The sequence below is a fragment of the Halichoerus grypus genome, chromosome 4 (assembly GCF_964656455.1).
Source record: "Halichoerus grypus chromosome 4, mHalGry1.hap1.1, whole genome shotgun sequence".
NCBI classification, from domain to species: domain Eukaryota; kingdom Metazoa; phylum Chordata; class Mammalia; order Carnivora; family Phocidae; genus Halichoerus; species Halichoerus grypus.
This window is the reverse complement of record NC_135715.1, coordinates 122,462,195-122,481,643: the sequence shown is the minus strand read 5'-3', so window position 1 is coordinate 122,481,643 and position 19,449 is coordinate 122,462,195. Positions and strand designations below refer to the sequence as shown.

General features: G+C 37.1%; 1 protein-coding gene across 2 annotated transcripts in view; it reads left to right on the top strand.

The window, feature by feature from the left end:
- CCDC148 (coiled-coil domain containing 148) overlaps positions 1-19,449 on the top strand; it is a 286,442-nt gene that overhangs the window by 143,530 nt on the left and 123,463 nt on the right. For both annotated transcript variants that reach the window (XR_013447145.1, XM_078070835.1), the window contains exon 11: positions 2,144-2,284. Coding sequence is in view for 1 of the 2 variants with exons in the window: in XM_078070835.1 (XP_077926961.1) it covers positions 2,144-2,284 (141 nt within the window). In the remaining variant the exon portion in view is untranslated. The remainder of the gene's footprint in view (positions 1-2,143; positions 2,285-19,449) is intronic.

Here is a 19,449-nt window from a genome sequence, read left to right as displayed (position 1 = left end):
AGTCTGAATTTCCTTGGTTATTTTTTTTTTAAGATTTATTTATTTATTTGAGAGAGAGAGAGAGAGAGAGAGAGCACATGTGAGTAGGGGAAGGGGCATGGGGTGGGGGAGAAAAACAGACTCCCTGCTGAGCATGGAGCCCCACTCAGGGCTCCATCTCACAACCCTGAGACCATGACCTGAGCTGAAATCAAGAGTTGGGCACTTAACCAACTGAGCCACCCAGGTGCCCCTCCTTAGTTATTTTGATAACTAGGAGAAAGTATATTTTTAGAAAACAAACTTTTAATAAGACTGATGAATCACAGACCTGTACCTCTGAAACAAATAATACATTATATGTTAAAAAAAAAAAAAAAGAAGATAGTAGGAAGGGAAAAATGAAGGGGGGGGAATTTGGAGGGGGAGATGAACCATGAGAGACGATGGACTCTGAAAAACAAACTGAGGGTTCTAGAGGGGAGGGGGTGTGGGGGGATGGGTTAGCCTGGTGATGGGTATTAAAGAGGGCACGTATTGAATGGAGCACTGGGTGTTATACGCAAACAGTGAATCATGGAACACTACATCAGAAACTAATGATGTAATGTATGGGATTAACATAACATAATAATAAAAAAAAAGTAGAAACTTTTAAAAAATAAAAAATAAATAAATAAATAAATAAAACACTGTGATACAGAAAAAAAAAGAAAGTGCAAAAGAGCTTAACTATTTAGTCACTTTAATTCATTATATTTTAGAACATTTTATTTATTCTATTCTCATTTTATGTATTACCATAATGAGTCATGCTTATATCAAACATGTGAGATACAAGGTATTAAATTGGAAATGCTAGTTTACCATAATGAGTCATGCTTATATCAAACATAAGATATGAGGTATTAAATTGGAAATGCTAGTTCCTTCCTTTTCTGAAAAGAATTCTGCACACTTCTCCACCTTCCTTCTTTCGCTTTCTTAGTTTTCTTAGTGTATGTGGAACATGTAAATGTTTGTTTCTATTTTGTTAGTTTCATTGGTTTGCTGCCTACAAAGATAACACATATCTATTGTAAAAATGTCACTCAGCACAGAAAGGCTTAAAGAAAAAATTTTTTGAATTTCATGAAATGATGTTATTCAGAGATAACCAGTATTATTATTTTGGTAAAACTCCTTCTAAGTCTTTTTCTATGTAGAGATACATAGATGATATTTTATGTTAAGGAGACCATACTATTAATGTAGTTTTGCACCTGCTTTTTTGCATCTAATAATATGTTGTGGACATTTTTTATGTCAATGAATATAGGTATAGACCATTCTTTTTCAATGGCAGTCATTGCATGAACGTACCATAATTAATTTAAGCTATCTCCTGTTGCCAGACATTTAGACTCTAACTTTTCTGTTTAAGCAGCACTACAGTGAACACTCCTGTGGATACATTTTTGCGCACTTATCCAATTGATTGTCTTCTTTGAATAACTTCCCAAAAATGCAGTTGTGGGTCAAAGGCTATGCATATTTTATATTGATACATATTTATTTACATATTGTCCAGTGTCCTTTAGAAGTGCAGTACCAGTTATGCTTCTACCAATAATACTGATCAGAATCCAGAAAATTCTTTTAAATGTCTTAAATTTTTTTTTTTCATCTTCATTCAGGCTCATTTTCCTCACTTATAAAATAAGAAGGATGAAATCTATCAGTGGTTCTTAAACTTCTTAGGATCTTAGGATCATTTGAGAATTTTTGAAAACTGTTGACCAGAAACTGGAACAGTTGTTTCAGAAAAACACACCTGTGCAAAAACAGAGAAATTTTTACATTATATTTATGAGAATTCATAGATTCTTTGAAGTCAATTCACAGACTCTAGGATCTCAGTCCATGAATCTAAGTGAAGAATCCCTGAATGAGATGATTTTAAAGTTGCTTTCTCTTTTTAACACTAATACGCGCACACACACACAGCACGCACACACATCTTACATACACATCATGCACATGTCACACACCCATGTGCACTCAGAATTTTAATGTGTATTTGGAAAAACTTTGACACCTGCTTGATATAGAACCTAGTCTTATTGTGGTCTGTAAAATCACTTGACTGGGTATAGTTATTGGAATGAATTTCCATTTATTTCAGGTTCTTCAATGGCGAGCCCACCAGGAAGAGGTAGCAAGACTGGAAATGGAAATTTCTGCCAAGAGAAGAGAAAAGGAGAAGGAGAAAGAGAAGCTATGGAAGGAGAAGGAATTGTTACAAAGAGCAGAGAAGAAAAAGAAAGTATGAAATCTGCTATTACTGTGAATGTTTGAATGAATGCTTAGTTGTCTGGTTGAGCTTTGATAGATCTTGGTGTTTGGCATGGAATCATCATAGGCAGTTCTTAGAAAGATTCATAAGGTTCTAGTGGAGTCTTGCTTGAATTCATTTAAGCTTCAAAGATTGGACATGGAGGAGAATCCACTTTATTGACCTGCATGAGCACAGGTACTTGTGATTAGAAGGAATGCTGTAGGGAAAGAAAAGTTAGGGTTTATGACTTGTTAAGTCTTGTTCTAAGTAGGAACATGCAAGGACAAGAGGATACCAGGGTAACATTTTGGTTGACTGCAGTGTAGCAATTGAGTGTCAAAAGAGGTCTTTGCTGGTAAAATACTTTGTACCGAGGTCAGAGCAACTCATGCAATACCAGAAGGCCCTTTAAAGAATTTACTTCTTGGCTTATTATTTGTTAGATTGTTTTTCATTTGCTGACACAAATTCATCACTCTACTTTTGAGCAAACATTTGCTTCCCAGTTTTCAAAAAATTAATCACAACACTTATTAACAGCTTCAAAATGATTGCTGATATTCTGTGGAAGGAAAAAACTGAATTTGAGATGGGATTTTAAAAATATATCTGGCATCTTTATTTAGATATTTTTGTTTATTTTATCAGTTTTTGTGGTGTAAACAAACACATTAGTATTCATCACCTAGCATTGAAACTGTTAATGTTTTTTATTCTTTCACAGATTTATTTTATACACATAAAGTTGAAGTCCTCTCTTGAAGATGTACTCAGAACCATTTTCCTTCTTACCTCCTCAAAGTCAGTCTTGATCATAAATTTTATTCCTATCTTTACAGGCCATCAATTGCTTTTAACATCTTTTTTTTTTTTTTTTAAGATTTTATTTATTGACTTGACAGAGAGCGAGAGAGCACAAGCAGAGGGAGTGACAGAGGGAGAGGGAGAAGCAGGCTCCCCGCTGAACAGGAAGCCTGATGTGGGGCTCCATCCCAGGACTCTGAGAGCAAAGCCGGGGAGAGAGGCAGAGAGTGAGGGAGAAGCAGACTCACTGCTGAGTGGGGAGTCCACCAAGGGGCTCGATCCAAGGACCCCGGGATCATGACCTGAGCCAAAGGCAGATGCTTAACCGACTGAGCCACCCAGGCGCCCTGCTTTTAACATCTTTTAATATGTAGTTCGTGACTTTTAAATTTTTTCATGAATACTTTCAGACTGTATCATTCTGCAGCATGTACTTCAGCATTTAACCTTAAACTTTTGAGATATAGCTATATTAATAAACAGAGACGGAGCCCGCCCCTTTTCACTGCTGTCCACTGTTTCACTGGAGGCTGCCATGCATCCCTTCTCTTAGTGGTTGACATTTACGTTTCTGAGGTTCTGTTCTTGCAGCTGTGCTGGCGCGGCCGCCTTGTACGTGCCGACTGGGCGTGTGTGCCCAGCTCTCTCCACAGTACACAAGGAGCAGAATTACAGTCTGGTAGAGTTTGTATGCTCTCAATTTCATAAGGTTTTTTGTTTTTAGTTTATAAGATATTATAAATCTTCTTTTTGACTTTTGCCAATCTGATGAATGTGAACAGTATCTCGGTGTTTTAAATTGGATTCTCCTGATCACTTGGGAGAATGAAAAATCCCCTCATGTTTATTTGGGCCATTTTCTTCCTCTGTGAATTGCTTATTAGTACTTTTGTTTGTCTATTTTTCTTTATTAATCTGTAAAAGTTCTTTATAAATTCTGGATACTATTTCTTTTTGTCAGTTATTTTTTCTTTCATTGGTCATCTGCCTTTAAATTTGGTCTGTAGTGTCTACGGTTTCATGGAAATTTAAAATGATCAAGTAATGAAAGTTATTAAACTCTTTTCCTTTGTGAACTGTGCTTTCCTTTATGAACCATGACCTGACAGTGAGAGCATCTTTACAGAGAGTTTTTGTTCGCTTCTGCTTAGGGCCCTATACATTTTACTGGCCCAGGACCAGTGTGTGTATTGACTGTGAGATTTGGGACCTGTTCTGTGAGCTTGCAGAGGGTGCTGACTTAGCACTCATGCACAGCACCCGCCTGGGTTCTGCTGGTGACCCCTTTTCTCCACTGGTCCCAAGCAGAAAGTTATCTCCCTTATCACTTTTCTGGGGAGTGGTCCTGGTGTGTCTCGTTACCATTTTGTGTATGGACAAGTCCTATAGGACTTCTTACTCTTTTTAAGTGGCATGATTCCAGCTCCCATATACACAAGTCTCACAGCTAATCTTAAAGACCCAACCACCAGCTCCTCAGGCCTGCCTCAGGCCCAGTTCTGTCCAAGAGCCCTTTGGCTTTGGCTCCATTTTACTGCTCTGACTTTGAGTTCCATCTTTATCTTCAACACTGGGACATTGTGTGTGTTTGTGTGCTGTTGTGTTATAGTTTGTCCAAAATTTCTATGTGTTTAAAGTAGGAAAGGAGATTTCTATGTCAACTCAGACAAACTGACCAAAGTTCTGCCTACCTTTATATATATACTACGAATCCAGACTCTCTTTGTTCTAACTATTTTCTATGCTGGAGACAAATTTTAGTTCTTTAGTGTTTAACAGCAGTTTCACAAAACCCTCCTATAGTTACTCAGGTCAGAAGCTCCCTCTGACTTGAGACTGATTGCTTTGTTAGCTGGTGCTCTGTTTTTCCTCATCTACTGTTTCACCTGCCTGGATTTCTCTTCTCATAAGCTAGCAGCCATAGAGATAGAGAAACTATTCCGTGTATAAAACCCCACCTGAGGATTTCTGAATAACAGATCATCTTTCTCCTAATTCTTCTTCTCAGCAGTTTGTCTTTTAGGGAATGACACTGTCTTTTTGCTGGAATAACATTTTAATTTGTATCCCAAAGTTTACCCTGGTAGGTGCCCAACTCTTTTCAAATTGACCTTTAAATTATTAGATCACTTTTTCTTCTGTGCTTTAAAACTTGAGTTGAACATAATATTCACAGTTTTCATAGTTTCATCTCAAGACTCAAGGTAAGTTTTGATTCATAGGCTGTTAGGTGGTAATGGTAATATTTCAGAAGCATCTCTCCACTTTTGATATTATTGTCATGATAAAATCAAAGAATAATGTCTTTCCATAAACTATCCCTAGGAGCTATTGTAAGAAACAAAATTACTGTGCTAGGTGAACCTTAAAATGCCTGATACGTAATATTGGTCCTGGTACCACCCTTTCACTAGATGTAGCATTTTGGGTGGCTTGAATAACATAAAAACTACTCTGCATCATGGCGTTTTAGGAGGTTTTTTGCTGCCTGATGCCTGGAGTTCTATGGGATCAAAGCAAGGATAGTTTCAGCCTCACTCCCAAAATAGAGATTTCAAGCAAGGCTCACATTAAAAGGAGACATATTCGTTCCTTGCTCTAGCATATACATTTCTCTCCCAATTTTACAAGTTCCTAATCTAGCATTGAAGCCCCCACATTGTACATCTGAGGGACAGGAAGCATCATCAGGAAAGTCAGAATAACTCCACCAGCCATGGCCCACCATCCATGTGACCTTCAGCCTTACCTCTGAGATGTTTCTGGGGAGAAATCTATCGTTTTGTGATCTCTTAGCCTCAAGTGACATCTTATCAGTAAATATCAATAGACCCAGGCGTCAGTAGAACCTTGGCACTTATGTTGTCCCCCTTGACCTCAGGTGATGTGGCAAATACTCAGAATTACATTCATCCTACAGATAACCAGGGGCAGCAGAAACAGTCTAAAATAAAAGAGGGTAGGCTATCATAAAAGAATGCAGGCTAGAGGGCTAGACCAGTACTGCTTCCCAGAAGATTCAAGAAGCTCTGTGCTTAGGAGGGAACCCAGAGTATCTTCTCAATTCAGATCAAAGCTATTTTCTCAGTGTGAGAATCTGTGGGTTCTTATGAGAGCAATTTACCATGAAATTCCTTCCCCAGTGTTTCTTAATCTAATAATATACTGATCTAAAGAGCTAAGAATTGGGGGGGGGGGTAGGTAGATACTGAAGAACGATAAAAAATAAATCCCCAGGCTATAAACTCTACTTCTTCAGGATTGTTGGGACTTAAAGGGGACAATGAATCACACCTGTGATAGGCAGGCTTCTAAGATGGGCCCCAAGATTTCCTGCCCTCCTGGGATACATACCCTATATAATCACCAGGATCGTAACTACCGTGGGTTAGGTTATATTATATGGCACAGACAACCTTGAGAAAGAGAGATTACCTGGAAGGACTTGACCTAATCCCATGAGCCCTTTAAAAATACAGAGTTTTCTTTGGCTTGTCACAAGAGGGGTCATCAGAGATTTAAAGCATGAAAAGGACATGACTGAATATTTTGGCTTGGAGATTGAGGAGGTCACATGGCAAGGGATGTGGGTGGACTCTAGCAGCTGAGAGTGGCCCTGGCTGACAGACAGAAGAGAAATGGGAACCTGTAACCTGTAGTCCTACAACTGTAAGGAACTGAATTCTGCCAAAACAAGAATGAGCTTGGAAGCATATTTTCCTCTAAAGCTTCCAGGTGAGAACTCAGTTTTCTCGGCACCTTGATTTCATTCTTGTGATGTCATGGGCAGAGAGTCCAGGGACACCATGCTGGACTTCTGATTTATAGGAGTCTGAGCTCATAAGTAAGTGTTGTTTTAAGCTGCTAAATTTGTGGTGATTTGTTACACAGCAATTAAAAAACTAGTACAGTTTTTGGTATTTAGAAGTGAATTGTTGCTGTAACAAATACCTAAAAATGTGGAAGTGGCTTTGGAATTGGGAAGTGGGAAGAAGCAAGAAGAATTTTAGGAACATGATAGAAAAAAGACTAGAATGCCTTGAACTGATTTAGTAGAGGATGTTGAAGATGTGGCTGCTGAGTCTCAAAAGGAAGTGATGAACATATTCTTCAAAACTGGAGAAAGGGTCACTGTTAAGTGGTGACAGGAAGCCTAAGGAATTAATTCTGTGCTGCAGTTGGGTGGAAAACATTCCTGAGTAATGAACTTCATATGTGATGAGCTAAGAAGATTTCTGAAGTGTTGAACATGTCACTAGGGTTTTTTGCTACTTATAGCAAAAAGGAGAGATTTGATGTTTTGGGAAATTCTCAACCTATCTAAATGGCGAAAGACTCCAGAATTAAGAGATTATTGCCGCCATCATGCCATAGAGAAAAGGCTGAAAGTGTGACTATACAGTCCTTTGTTATAGCCTTGAAAAGATCACAGGGTCGGAGTATTCAGTCATATAAAAGACCCTTCCAAGAGATTAAGGGTGTTTCTCATAGATCTCAAACTAGAAAGCCCCTGGGAAGTTTAAGGGCAATTTTGCTCAGCCACCTCAATAGAAAACTAAGAGACAGAGAAAGGATGATCTCAAAAAGACCTGTGGGTGTGTGGCTTTTGTCTAATGGAGTGAATCCCCATAAAATCTGCAAAGGCTCACTTGGTTCTTGAGAAAATTTTATCAGAAACACTGCCAGCTTAGACTGAAAGGGAAAGAGTGAATATGAAGTGAAAGGAGGCTCATGGACCCCCCAAAATTCTCTTGGCAGGAAGCAGGCTGATAAAACTACTTAGGAACTTGGCATTCCCAATACTTCCACCACTGGACCAAACCCACCCATCTAGGCTCAGGAAAATCTCCTCTTCTCACCACCATAGAATAGTTGTATCAGCTCCCAGTAAGATATATTGACAGTAAGATTGTATATAAACCCAAAGGGATCACTAAAGGTCCTATTTAGGATGATTATTCATCCATGTATGTATTCATTTATTCAGTAAGTATGTACTAAGTGTCTTTAATGTGACACACATTATACCCAGTCCTTCATGCAATTGTAAGAGGTCACCCTACTCAAACAAACAGCCCCTTTTCTGATATCTATCTATCTATCAGTCATCTATCTATTTTAAGTAGGCTCCACCGTGGAGCCCAATGCCAGGTTTGAACTCATGACCCTAAGATCAAGGCCTGAGCTGAGATCAAGAGTTGGACACTTAACCAACTTAGCCACCCAGGCGCCACTCTGGGTATTTTTTTAAAGGGATGTGTTTACCTGCTCCACCACAAAGATAATATACAATTCTTAGTTAGGTTAGTAGAACCTCTTACGAAAAAGAAGGGTTTCTTTTAGCTTCAAACTTTATGAGTAGAACAAAAGGGTTAATAGAGAAAAATTAAAAATACAAAATGGAGTGAACTATATAGAGTTTGCAATTAGTTAAATTAATCATGACTACATATAGTAAATTAAATATATATGCATATATACGCAGTATTTACAAATGGATATATTTGCGTAGGTACATACACACACACATAATTACAGTGTGACTTTCCTGCCTTTCTCAGTGGGTACTGATCACTTAGGGAGTTTAGGTTAGTGCCTTTGCCTTCATACATGCCTAGACCTCCTCTTCTCTTATTTCCTGGTCCTGTATCAGCAAACCATAGTTTGGGTATCTATCCTCACATGATGGCCCATGCTAGTCTGATTGCTTCCTAGTGTGACTCCTCTTATGCCAATAAAAGTTATTAGTTTTGCTACAGTTGATCAAAGTTCAGGCCTTAGTATATGAACCTTTTGCCCTGATTGACTCCAATAAGGTTCATCAACTCTCTATTAATTTTTTTCTTTTTTTTTTTTTAGGCTTTTAATTGCTACTGTATGCATTTGTGCACTGCAAGAACTGCAGGATATAGAACTGTCCTGTGCAATTTCCTTCAAATGCCTGTGACTGATTGCCTTTTATTTCCAGTGAATGCTTTGCTATTGCAGAGGGTGGGGGATATAGATTTGAGGACTTAGGTAGTGGGAAAAAGGACCTTTAAGATCAGAGCTGCCTGGAAAACCTCCCCTGACTGATTAAAGGAGTGGTGTGTGTGTAAAAGAGAGATAGTGATCTAACTGGATCCCACTTAGACTAAAATGACTTAAGATATAAATACTGTAAATTTATGTAATGTATCACTGGGGACCAACTGAATTGTGAACTTACAAAAATGCTATGGCAGCACTCAGCAACACAGTAATGCAATGACATTCAGGTTATCTAAAATAGGCTTAAAGCACTTTTTTACATTTTCATAAAATGGAGAATATGGAATATAAAAACTCTGATGCCTTGGACCTTGAAAATATGTCTTTGAAACTCTCTGAACTCCAGTTTGATCTCTGCTCTAACATACACCCACCTAAACCTCTCACTTGCAAACATCCTCTTTTTAAAGGAACCACCTGCTACTAAAGCCAAAGTATCCCCATCTGGCTGAGGTCCAATCTGTTAAACTACTTCCCACACTCAGTTTTGTGGTTCTCTCAATTACTAATTCCTAGAAGTGTGAAGTTGCAGTAAACATTTGAGGAGGTGTTTGTCCTTTAATTATTGGTCTTTTTTTTGGGAATCTGACGCAATATCCCAACTAGGGAGCTATAAAACCTAGTGAGTAAAGTAACTATCAGGATATTATAATCATCAGAAGGAGAAGATAGTTAATGTATATTTTATGTAAAAATGACTCCAAATTACCTGGGGTTCAGAGTTTGTTTTCTGAATTTTTAATTTTAGTCCTCTGAATAATATTATTTAAGAAATTAATGTAATATGGGAGGTTTAATTATCCAAAAGAAATCAAAGATCATATCATTTAAAAATATTCATAATGTTCCTTATTTGGTTATTAAAATTTAGAAATGGAGATTAACATAAGCTTATTAACTGATTCTAACATTCTAATATGAGACTGAATGTAGAGTCAACTCTCAGTATATTAATCAGCAGGTGACATAAAGGTAGGATGGTAGTCCAAGAAGCTCACTTTTCTAGTTTCAACTGTCTTTTAAAAGTAAAAATTTCTAGGTGATGTCACCAGGATGGTAACATAGGTCGTACTGACTTCATCTAAACAACTAACATCTATTCAAGAACAAGACACCACTGGGAGAATCCTAGAATGTGGGGGTGAGGTTGAAGCTGCTCCCTACACCAGAGACTACAACAGACTGCATGAGAAGGGTAAGAAAAGGGGCTAGACATTGACAATGCATTGCTCCTCCAGGACAGTGCAGCATCACACAGAGAGGTCTCGCTTGAGTCTCCAGTTCCTCTAGTGGAAAAAGGCCAGAGGGGATGACCAGCCTCCTCTAGCATTGTGGGTCATGTTGTGGGAGCCCATCCTCTGATCTCATACATCAGGGAGTGCAGAAGAATCTGCAGGGGCCCAGCTACTTAGGGATCTGTGATGGAGAAGGTTAGGGGTGGGGCTTGCAACAACCAGCACACAGATCTTGGCAAACTGAGTTCATACCCACAGTGTCCAAAGAGTAATCACAATAGCAGTTTTGCTCATCGGCAGTACCAAGTTGTGGGTACAGATCTGCCTAATTTGGATCCTCAAATAGTTTTGCCCACCTTAGAGCCTGGTTTACCCACGTCCAGTCAAGGTGCTGAGTCATAGCCCCACCCACTATGGAAAGTACCTTAGAGCCACATTTAACCAAAAGGGATTGTAACAATTTCTGGAAGCTGTGTGGTCCAGTGACACTTGAACTGAGAGGTGGGTAGACAGAGTGGATAGCCCCAGAACAAAGCCAGTACGGAGCATGGAAGCCTCCTGTGCTATGCACAGGCAGGAGGATTCATTCATAGACAAGTCAGAGGGTAGCTCCTGGACCTTCCCAACTAGAGAGCCTGTTTGGGCATTTGAGTGGAGCCAGGAGCATCCCCTCCTTCACATTCAGGCAAGGGAGCTAAGACACAACCCTATCTACTGTGGAAAGTGTCTTCCAGCCTCATCTGACCAGAAGGGCTGGTGAAAACACCTGAAAGCTGTGTGGCCTACTGGTATTCGAGTTGAGAGAAGGGCAGCAGAGCTGATGGTTTGCAGAGCAAAGGCAGTAGCCAGGGAACTTGTGGTGGGGGTTGACTTTAGTTAAGACAAGACACAGTTTTAGAGCTGCTTCTCCCACTGTGTCAGGGAAGGGGATTTAATTCATAGCCCTGATTATTGGTAAATATAACCTTTAGCCTGTCCAACCAGGGAACCTAACCAGAGCACATGAGAAGTTGCATAGATGAGTCAACAGCCCTGCATACAATGGCACTTGAACATCCTGTGGCTTCCCTCATCTGCAAAGTAAACTGGTGGCCTCATTTGACCAGGGAATTCAGTGCATAGTCAGGACAGATTTGGTTCTCCAGACAAGGAGCTGTACAGGGCCCTGTCCTGTTGCCGTGACAGTGCAGGGAAGCTAATTCATAGCTCCATCTATTACTGAATAACGTATCCAGTCCCAACCATCTGGTAAGCCTGACCAGAGAATTCAAATAACTGTGGAGCCCATCCTACAGCCTCACTTGTATAGGGAACCAAGCCAGAAGTCCTATTTAAATGTTCTCAGTCAATGGCACACCCCCATCCCTGTCCTCAGAGCTTGAATAGTTCTCTCACCCCAAAATAGGTCATAATAGTAAGCCCCACCTGCCCAAAGACATTACCAGTAGACACACTCAGAAACCCAAACTGAGCTGACTGGTGAAGAACTATCTCTGCCAAAGCAAATCTATAAAGTCTGCAAGAGAAGCTCCATTACAAAAATGCACAGAAACCAACATAAGGAATCACATAAATAAGACACCACCAAAAGAAACTAGTAAAACTCTAATAACTGGCCCTAAAGATAGGGAGATCTATGAACTCTCAGAGAAGAAATTCAGAATAATCCTCTTAAGGGAGTTTAGTGAAGTACAAGAAAATGCAGACAACTAAACAAAATTAGGAAAACAGTGCATAAACAAAATGAGAAGCTCAACAAGGATATGGCAACCATCAAAAAAACAAAAAAAAAAAACACAACAAAACCCCCCCAAAAAACAGGGGTGCCTGGGTGGCTCAGTTGTTAAGCATCACCTTCAGGTCAGGTCATGATCCCAGGGTCCTGGGATCGAGCCCTGCATTGGGCTCCCTGCTTGGCGGGAAGCCTGCTTCTCCCTCTCCCACCCCCCCTTCTTGTGTTCCCTCTCTTGCTGTGTCTTTCTCTGTCAAATAAATAAATAAAATCTTAAAAAATAAATAAATAAAAAACAACAAACAAACAAAAAAACAACAAACAAAAAAACCCGAAACCAAAACAAACAGGAATTCTCAAGTTAAAAACACAGCAACTGAACTGAAGAACTCAACAGAATGTTTCAGAAGTAGACTCCACCATGCAAAAGAAAGATTCAGCAACTGAGAGGATAGGACGTTAGAAACCACCTAGTTAGAGGGAAAAAAGAAAAAGATGAAAAAGAATAAAGAAAGCCTATGGAAGTTATGGGATGTGATGAAAAGAAATAATACTCACATTATGGGAATTCCAAAATGAAAACAGAAGAAGAAAGGGACAGAAAATATATTTAAAGCAATAATGGCTAAAAACTTCTCAAACCTGGGAAGAGAGATGAACATCCAGATCCATGAGTCCCAAAAGACCCCAAATAGGTTGAACCAAAATAGGGCTACACTGAGACACATGATAAATAAATTGTCAAAAGTCAAAGACAATGAATTTTAAGAGCAGCAAGAAAAAAGAGAGAAATTAACATATAAGGGAACTGATAAGACTATAGGTGGATTTCTCAATACAAACATTTCAGGCCAGGAGACAATGGGATGACATTCAAAAAAATTGAAAGAAAATAACTGTCGATTAAGAGTTTTATACCCAGTGATGCTGTCCTTCAGAAATGGAGGAATAAAGACTCCCAAACAACAAAAGCTGAGGGAGTTCATTACTACCAGACTTGCCTTACAAGAAATACTAAAGAGAATTCTTGAGTGGAAGTAAAAGAATGCTAATTAACATCATAAAAACACAAAAAAAGTAGCATAAATTTCACTGGCAATGGTAAATATATAGTCATTGTTAGATTCTGCAATATGGTAATAGTGGTACATAACTCACAATTCTAGTTTAAAAGTTAAAAAAATATGGAAAAAATCAATACAATGATCTGTTATTAGTTACACAATGCAAAGAAAACACATGTAAATTGTAACAGCAATAACCTAAAGTATGAGGGAGAAAAGAAGTAAATGTGTAAAATATATTAGTTCTATTGAAGTTAAGTTGTTTTCAGTTTAAAATAGGTTTAATATAAATTTAATAGGGACACCTTGGGGGCTCAGTTGGTTAAGCGTCTGCCTTTGGCTCAGGTCATAATCCCAGCGTCCCACATCAGGCTCTCTACTCAGCAGGGAGCCTGCTTCTCTCTCTGCCTGCTGCTTCCCCTGCTTGTGCTTGTTCTCTCTCTCTCCCTGACAAATAAATAAATAAAATCTTTAAAAAAATAAAATAATAAATAAATTTAATATATTTTATGTAAGCCTCATGATAACCACAAAGGAAAATCTTGTAGTAATTACACAAAAGAACATGATAAAGAAGTCAAAGCATATCAATACCAAGACATCAAAACTCAAAAAAAATGAGAAAGATAAGAAACAAGGAACAATGGATCTACAAAACAACCAGAAAACAATTAACAAAATGACAATAGTAAGTTCTTACCTATCAAAAATTACTTTAAATGTAAACAGATTAAATTCCCCAATCAAAAGACATATAATGGCTGGATGGATTCAATAAAAAAAATTAAAAAACCATACCCAACAATATGCTGCCTATAAGAGACTCTTTTTAGCCTTAAGGATACACATAGACTGAGAGTGAAGGGATGGATAGAGAAATTTCAAGCAAATGATAACCAAAGCCAACCAACCAAACAATAAAAAACTAAACAAACAAATAAAACTCCCAAAGTAGCTATACTTACTTTAGACAAAATAGACTTTAAACTTAAAATGGTAAAAATAGGCAAAGAAAGTCATTATATAATGATAAAGGGTTTAGGACATCAAGATGATATAACTGTAAATATTTATGCACCCAACATTGGAGCACCTAATATGTAAAGCAAAAACTAACAAAGCTAAAAGAGGAAATAAACAGTAATACAATAATAGTTGGACATTTTAATAGTCTACTTTAAACAATGGATAGATTTCCAAACAGAGAATCAATAAGGAAACAGTGGATTTGAACAATACTGTAGATCAAATGGAACTAAAAGACATATACAAAACACTCTATCCAACAATAGTATACACATTCTTCTTAAGTGCACATGGAACATTTTCTAGGATAGACCATATGTTAGGCCACAAAACAATCTTAGCAAATATAAGAAGGTTAAAATTGTACCAAGTATCTTCTCTGACCACAATGGCATGAAATTAGAAATCAATAACAAGAGGAAAACTGGAAAATTCACAAAGACATGGAAATTAAACAATACTCTCTTGAATAACCAATGAATCAAAGAAGAAATTAAAGAGGAAATAAAGTTTCTTGAGACAAATGAAAATAGAAATTTACCATACCAGAACTTACAGGACATAGCAAAGGCAGTTCTTAGAGGGAAGTTAATACCAATAAGTGCCTACATTAAGGAGCAAGAAATATCCCAAGTAAACAACCTAACTCTACACCTTAAGGAACTAGAAAAAGAAAAAAAAAAATGAGCCTAAATTAGCAGAAGAAAGGAAATAATAAAGATTAGAACAGAAATAAATAGAGAACAGAAAAACAGTTGAAAAATTAACCAAACTAAGAGTTGGTTCTTGAAAAGAGAAACAAAATTGACAAACCCTTAGGTGGACTAACTAAGGAAAAAAGAGAGAAGACCCAAACGAACAAAATTATAAATGAGTAAGGAGACATTACAACTGATACCACAGACAAGAAAAGGATCATCAGAGGCTACTATGAACATTTATATGCCAAAAAACTGGACAACCTAGGAGAAATGGGAAAATTCTTAGAAACATACAAATTACCAAGACTGAATCAGGAAGAAATAGTAAATCTGAATAGACCAATTACTAATAAGAAGATTACATCAGGAATAAAATATCTCCCAATGAAGAAAAGCCTAGGACCAGGTGGCTTCACTGTTGAATTTTAGTAAACATTTAAATAACAATTAACACCAATCTTTATCAAACTCTTCCCAAAAATTTGACGAGGAGAGAACATTCCCAAACTCATTTTTTGAGGCCATTATTATCCTGATACCAAAATCAGAAAAGGACACTACTAGAAAAGAAAACCATAGGTCAATATCCCTGATGAATGTAGATGCCAAAATTCCCAATAAAATGCTAGCAAACTAAATTTAACAGTACATTAAAAGTGTCATTCACCATGATCAAGTGGGATTTATTTCTGGGATGCAAAGATGTTTCAACATATGCATATCAACCAATGTGATACATCACAGTAATAAAATGAAAGAAAAGGATTATATGATCATCTCAATAGATGCACAAAAAGTATTCAGCAAAATTCAACATCCATTCATGATTAATACTCTTAATCAGGCATAGAGAGAACATATCTCAACATAATAAAGGCCATATAAGACAAGCCCACAGCTGACAGCATACTCAATGGTGAAAGGATGAAAACTTTTCCTCTAATACAGGAAAAACAGAGGATTCTCATTCTTATACTTTTATTCAACATAGTACTGGAGGTCCTAGTTAGAGCAATCAGGCAATGAAAGAAAGGAAAGAAGGGAGGGAGGGAGGGAAGGAGGGAAGGGCATCAGGATTGGAAAAGAAGAAGTAAAATTGTCTCTATTTGCAGACAACATAATTTTATATATAGAAAATCCTAGAGACTTAACCAAAAACTGATAGATCTAACCAGTAAATTTAGTAAAGTTGCAGGATACAAAATCAACATACAAAAATCAATAGCATTTCTATACAGTAAAAATGAAATTTTTAAAAACAAAGAAATCGATCCCATTTACAGTAGCATCAAAAGCATGAAAAACAATAAAATACTTAACAAATTTAACTAAGGAGGTGAAATGTCTTCATGCTAAAAACTACAAGACACTGATGAAAGAAATTGAAGAAGACACAAATAAATGGAAAGTATCTTGTGTTCATGGATTGGAAGAAGTAGTATTGTTAATATGTCAATACTACTGAAAGCCATCTATAAATTCAGTGCAATCACTATCAAAAGTCTAACGGCATTTTTTACAGGAGTAGAAAAATTCTCCTGAAACCACAAAAGACACTGAATAGCCAAGGAAATCTGAGAAAGAACAAAGCGGGAGGTGTATCATACTTCTTGATTTCAAGCTATGCTATAAAGCTATAGTCATCAAAACATTATGGTACTGGCATAAAAATAAGCAAATAGACTAATGGAACAAAATAGAAAGCCCAGAAATAAACCCAACCCTATATGGTCAGCTAATACTTGATAAGAGCCAAGAATACTCACTGGAGAAAAGACAGTCTCTTCAATAAATGTAGCTGGGATAATTGGATATTCACATGTAAAAGAATGAAACTGGAACCATATATTATACCACTCACAAAAATTAACTCAAAATGGATTAAAGACTTAAATATAAGACCTGAAAATGTGAAACTCCTAGAAGGAAACATAGGAACAAAGCTCCTTGCCATGGGTCTTAGTAATGATTTTTCAGTATGATACCGAAGCACAAGCAACAAAAGATACACAAGTGGTACTACATCAAATTAAAAAGCTTCTACAGTCAAAAGAAACCACCAACAAAGTGAGAAGACAACCTATGGGATGGGAAAAGGTATTTGCAAACCGTGTATCTGATAAAAAGTTAATATCCAGAATATATAAAGAACTCATACAAATTAACAGCAAAAACAAAACAACCCAATTTAAAAATTAGGCATTTTTAAAGGATCTGAATAGACATTTCTACAAAGAAGACATATAAAAGGCCAGAGGTACATGAAAAGATGCTCAACATCACTAGTCATTAGGGAAATGCAAATTAAAATCACAATGAGATATCGCCTAATGCTCTTTAGAATGGCCACCATCAAAAAGACAAGAGGTAACAAACATTGGTGTGGATGTGGAGAAAAGGGAACCCTTGTGCACTCTTGCTGATATTATGAATTGGTACAGCCACTATGGAAAACAGTATGGAAGATCCTCAAAAAATTAAAAATAGAACTATCATATGATCCAGAAATTCCACTTTTGGGGCTATATCCAAAGGTATCAAAACACTAACTCAAAAAGATATCTGCACCCCCATGTTCAAAGCAGCATTATTTACAATAGTCAAGACATGGAAACAACCTAAGTATCCACCAATGGATGAATGAATAAAGAAGTCATGGTATATATATAATGGAATATTATTCAGCCATTAAGAATGAGGAAATATAACAAACAATGAATCATGGAACACTACATCAAAAACTAATGATGTAATGTGTGGTGATGAACTTAACAATAAAAAATTTTTTTAAAAAAGAATGAGGAAATATACCATTTACAACAACATGGATGGACCTTGAATGCATTATGCTAAATGAAGTAAGACAGAGAAAGTGAAATCATAATGCTAAGTGTAGTCAGAGAAAGTAATTATGTTAAATGAATTCAGAGAAAGGCAAATACTGTATGATCTCACTTATGTGTGGAATCTTAAAAAAAACAACTCTGATAGAGAGATCAGACTTACGATCACAAGAGGGGGTGGTGGGAGGGGAAATTAGAGGAAGATTGTCAAAAGGTACAAACTTCCAGTTGTAAGATAACTTTCTTTCTTCTTTCTTTTCTTTTTATTCTATCTATATGAGAAATTGAATGTTAGTTGAACCTATTATGGTAATCATCTTACAATATATGTAAATCAAACCATCATACTGTATGCCTTAAACTTATACAAGGATGTATGCCAATTATTTCTCAATAAAACTGGGGAAAAAAGTGAAATTTTCTACTAGAACTTCTCTTTAAAAAGTAAAACAAAAACAAAAACTTGATGATAGAATCTTCCTACTCTTTGTCAGGACACAGTTTTAGGAAAAAATCAGATGGAGAGGGGAAAAAAAAAAAAGCAGCCTGGATCATCAAGAGCCAGCTGTATATTTCTCTGGAAGAGATTTTTCAATAGGCAGTTTTAAAAATATTTTTAAATTAACTCCAGGTATCAATTTTTGGCTATATTTTCTGTCTAGGTCTTGGTTATTCATGGTGATTTGATTTATTTAATAGACATCTATATAGTGCTTGCTTCATGCAAAGCACTGTTCTATGTTCATTTAATCTTCTTGACAACCCTAAGGGCAAGGTACTAATATGATCTTCATTTTATAAAAGAAAAACTGAGACCCTAGAAGGTACATAATTTCCCCCAAAGTCATACAGCCATAAAGAGGTTCAGAGTTTGAACCCAGGAGGGCTAACTCCATAGTTCATGATTCTAAACACTGTGCTATGCTGTGCACCATTGTGATTGCTGTTTGCTGTTTGCTGTTAATTTTGTGATTAATAAATTTTGAGAGAACTCAGTTTTAAACTATTTGCTTTAGGGTCATTTTCATTGCTTTGGTCCTGTCCTAGTTTACTCAGAATTCCTAAATAGACAGGAAACTGATAATTTTAAAACTCTTTAGTAGTCTGCTTACTAGGAGTATTTGTTGCTGTTCTATATGTGCAAACAGTTTCACTGTGTCAGTCTCCTTACTCGTCTTAAGATTCCCTCAGGATTTCTCTCCTTGGGTTAATGAACCACTATGGCTAAACAATTTATAACAAACCACACAATTATAGATTTTTTCCCCAAGTTTTTATTTAAACTCCAGCTAGCTAACATACAGTACAATATTAATTTCAGGTGTAGAATTTGGTGATTCATCACTTACATACACCATTATAGTTTGATCACAATTGAAGTGTCAAGTGGGTGTTATGAATGGATTAAAAAACCACCTTCATTGCTTCCGTGGTGCTGTTCTTTTGTTAAGTAGACTAAAGAAAATAATGATTTTGATGTGATTTTTTTTTTACCTATCAGTATCTTATTTAACAAGAAGAGAATCTCCACAGGCTTCCAGAATCACATCTACCAACCGATCAGAATTCATACCCGTTACCCACCTTCCCTTCACAATGCATGATGTATCTGTGCTCCTAAAGCCAGCCCATTCATTTATGCACTGCACCCTATCCCCTCTCTCCTATTCAAGGTCATCCCAATCTCTCTCCCACCACCATTTCTCTCTTCTCTTCTA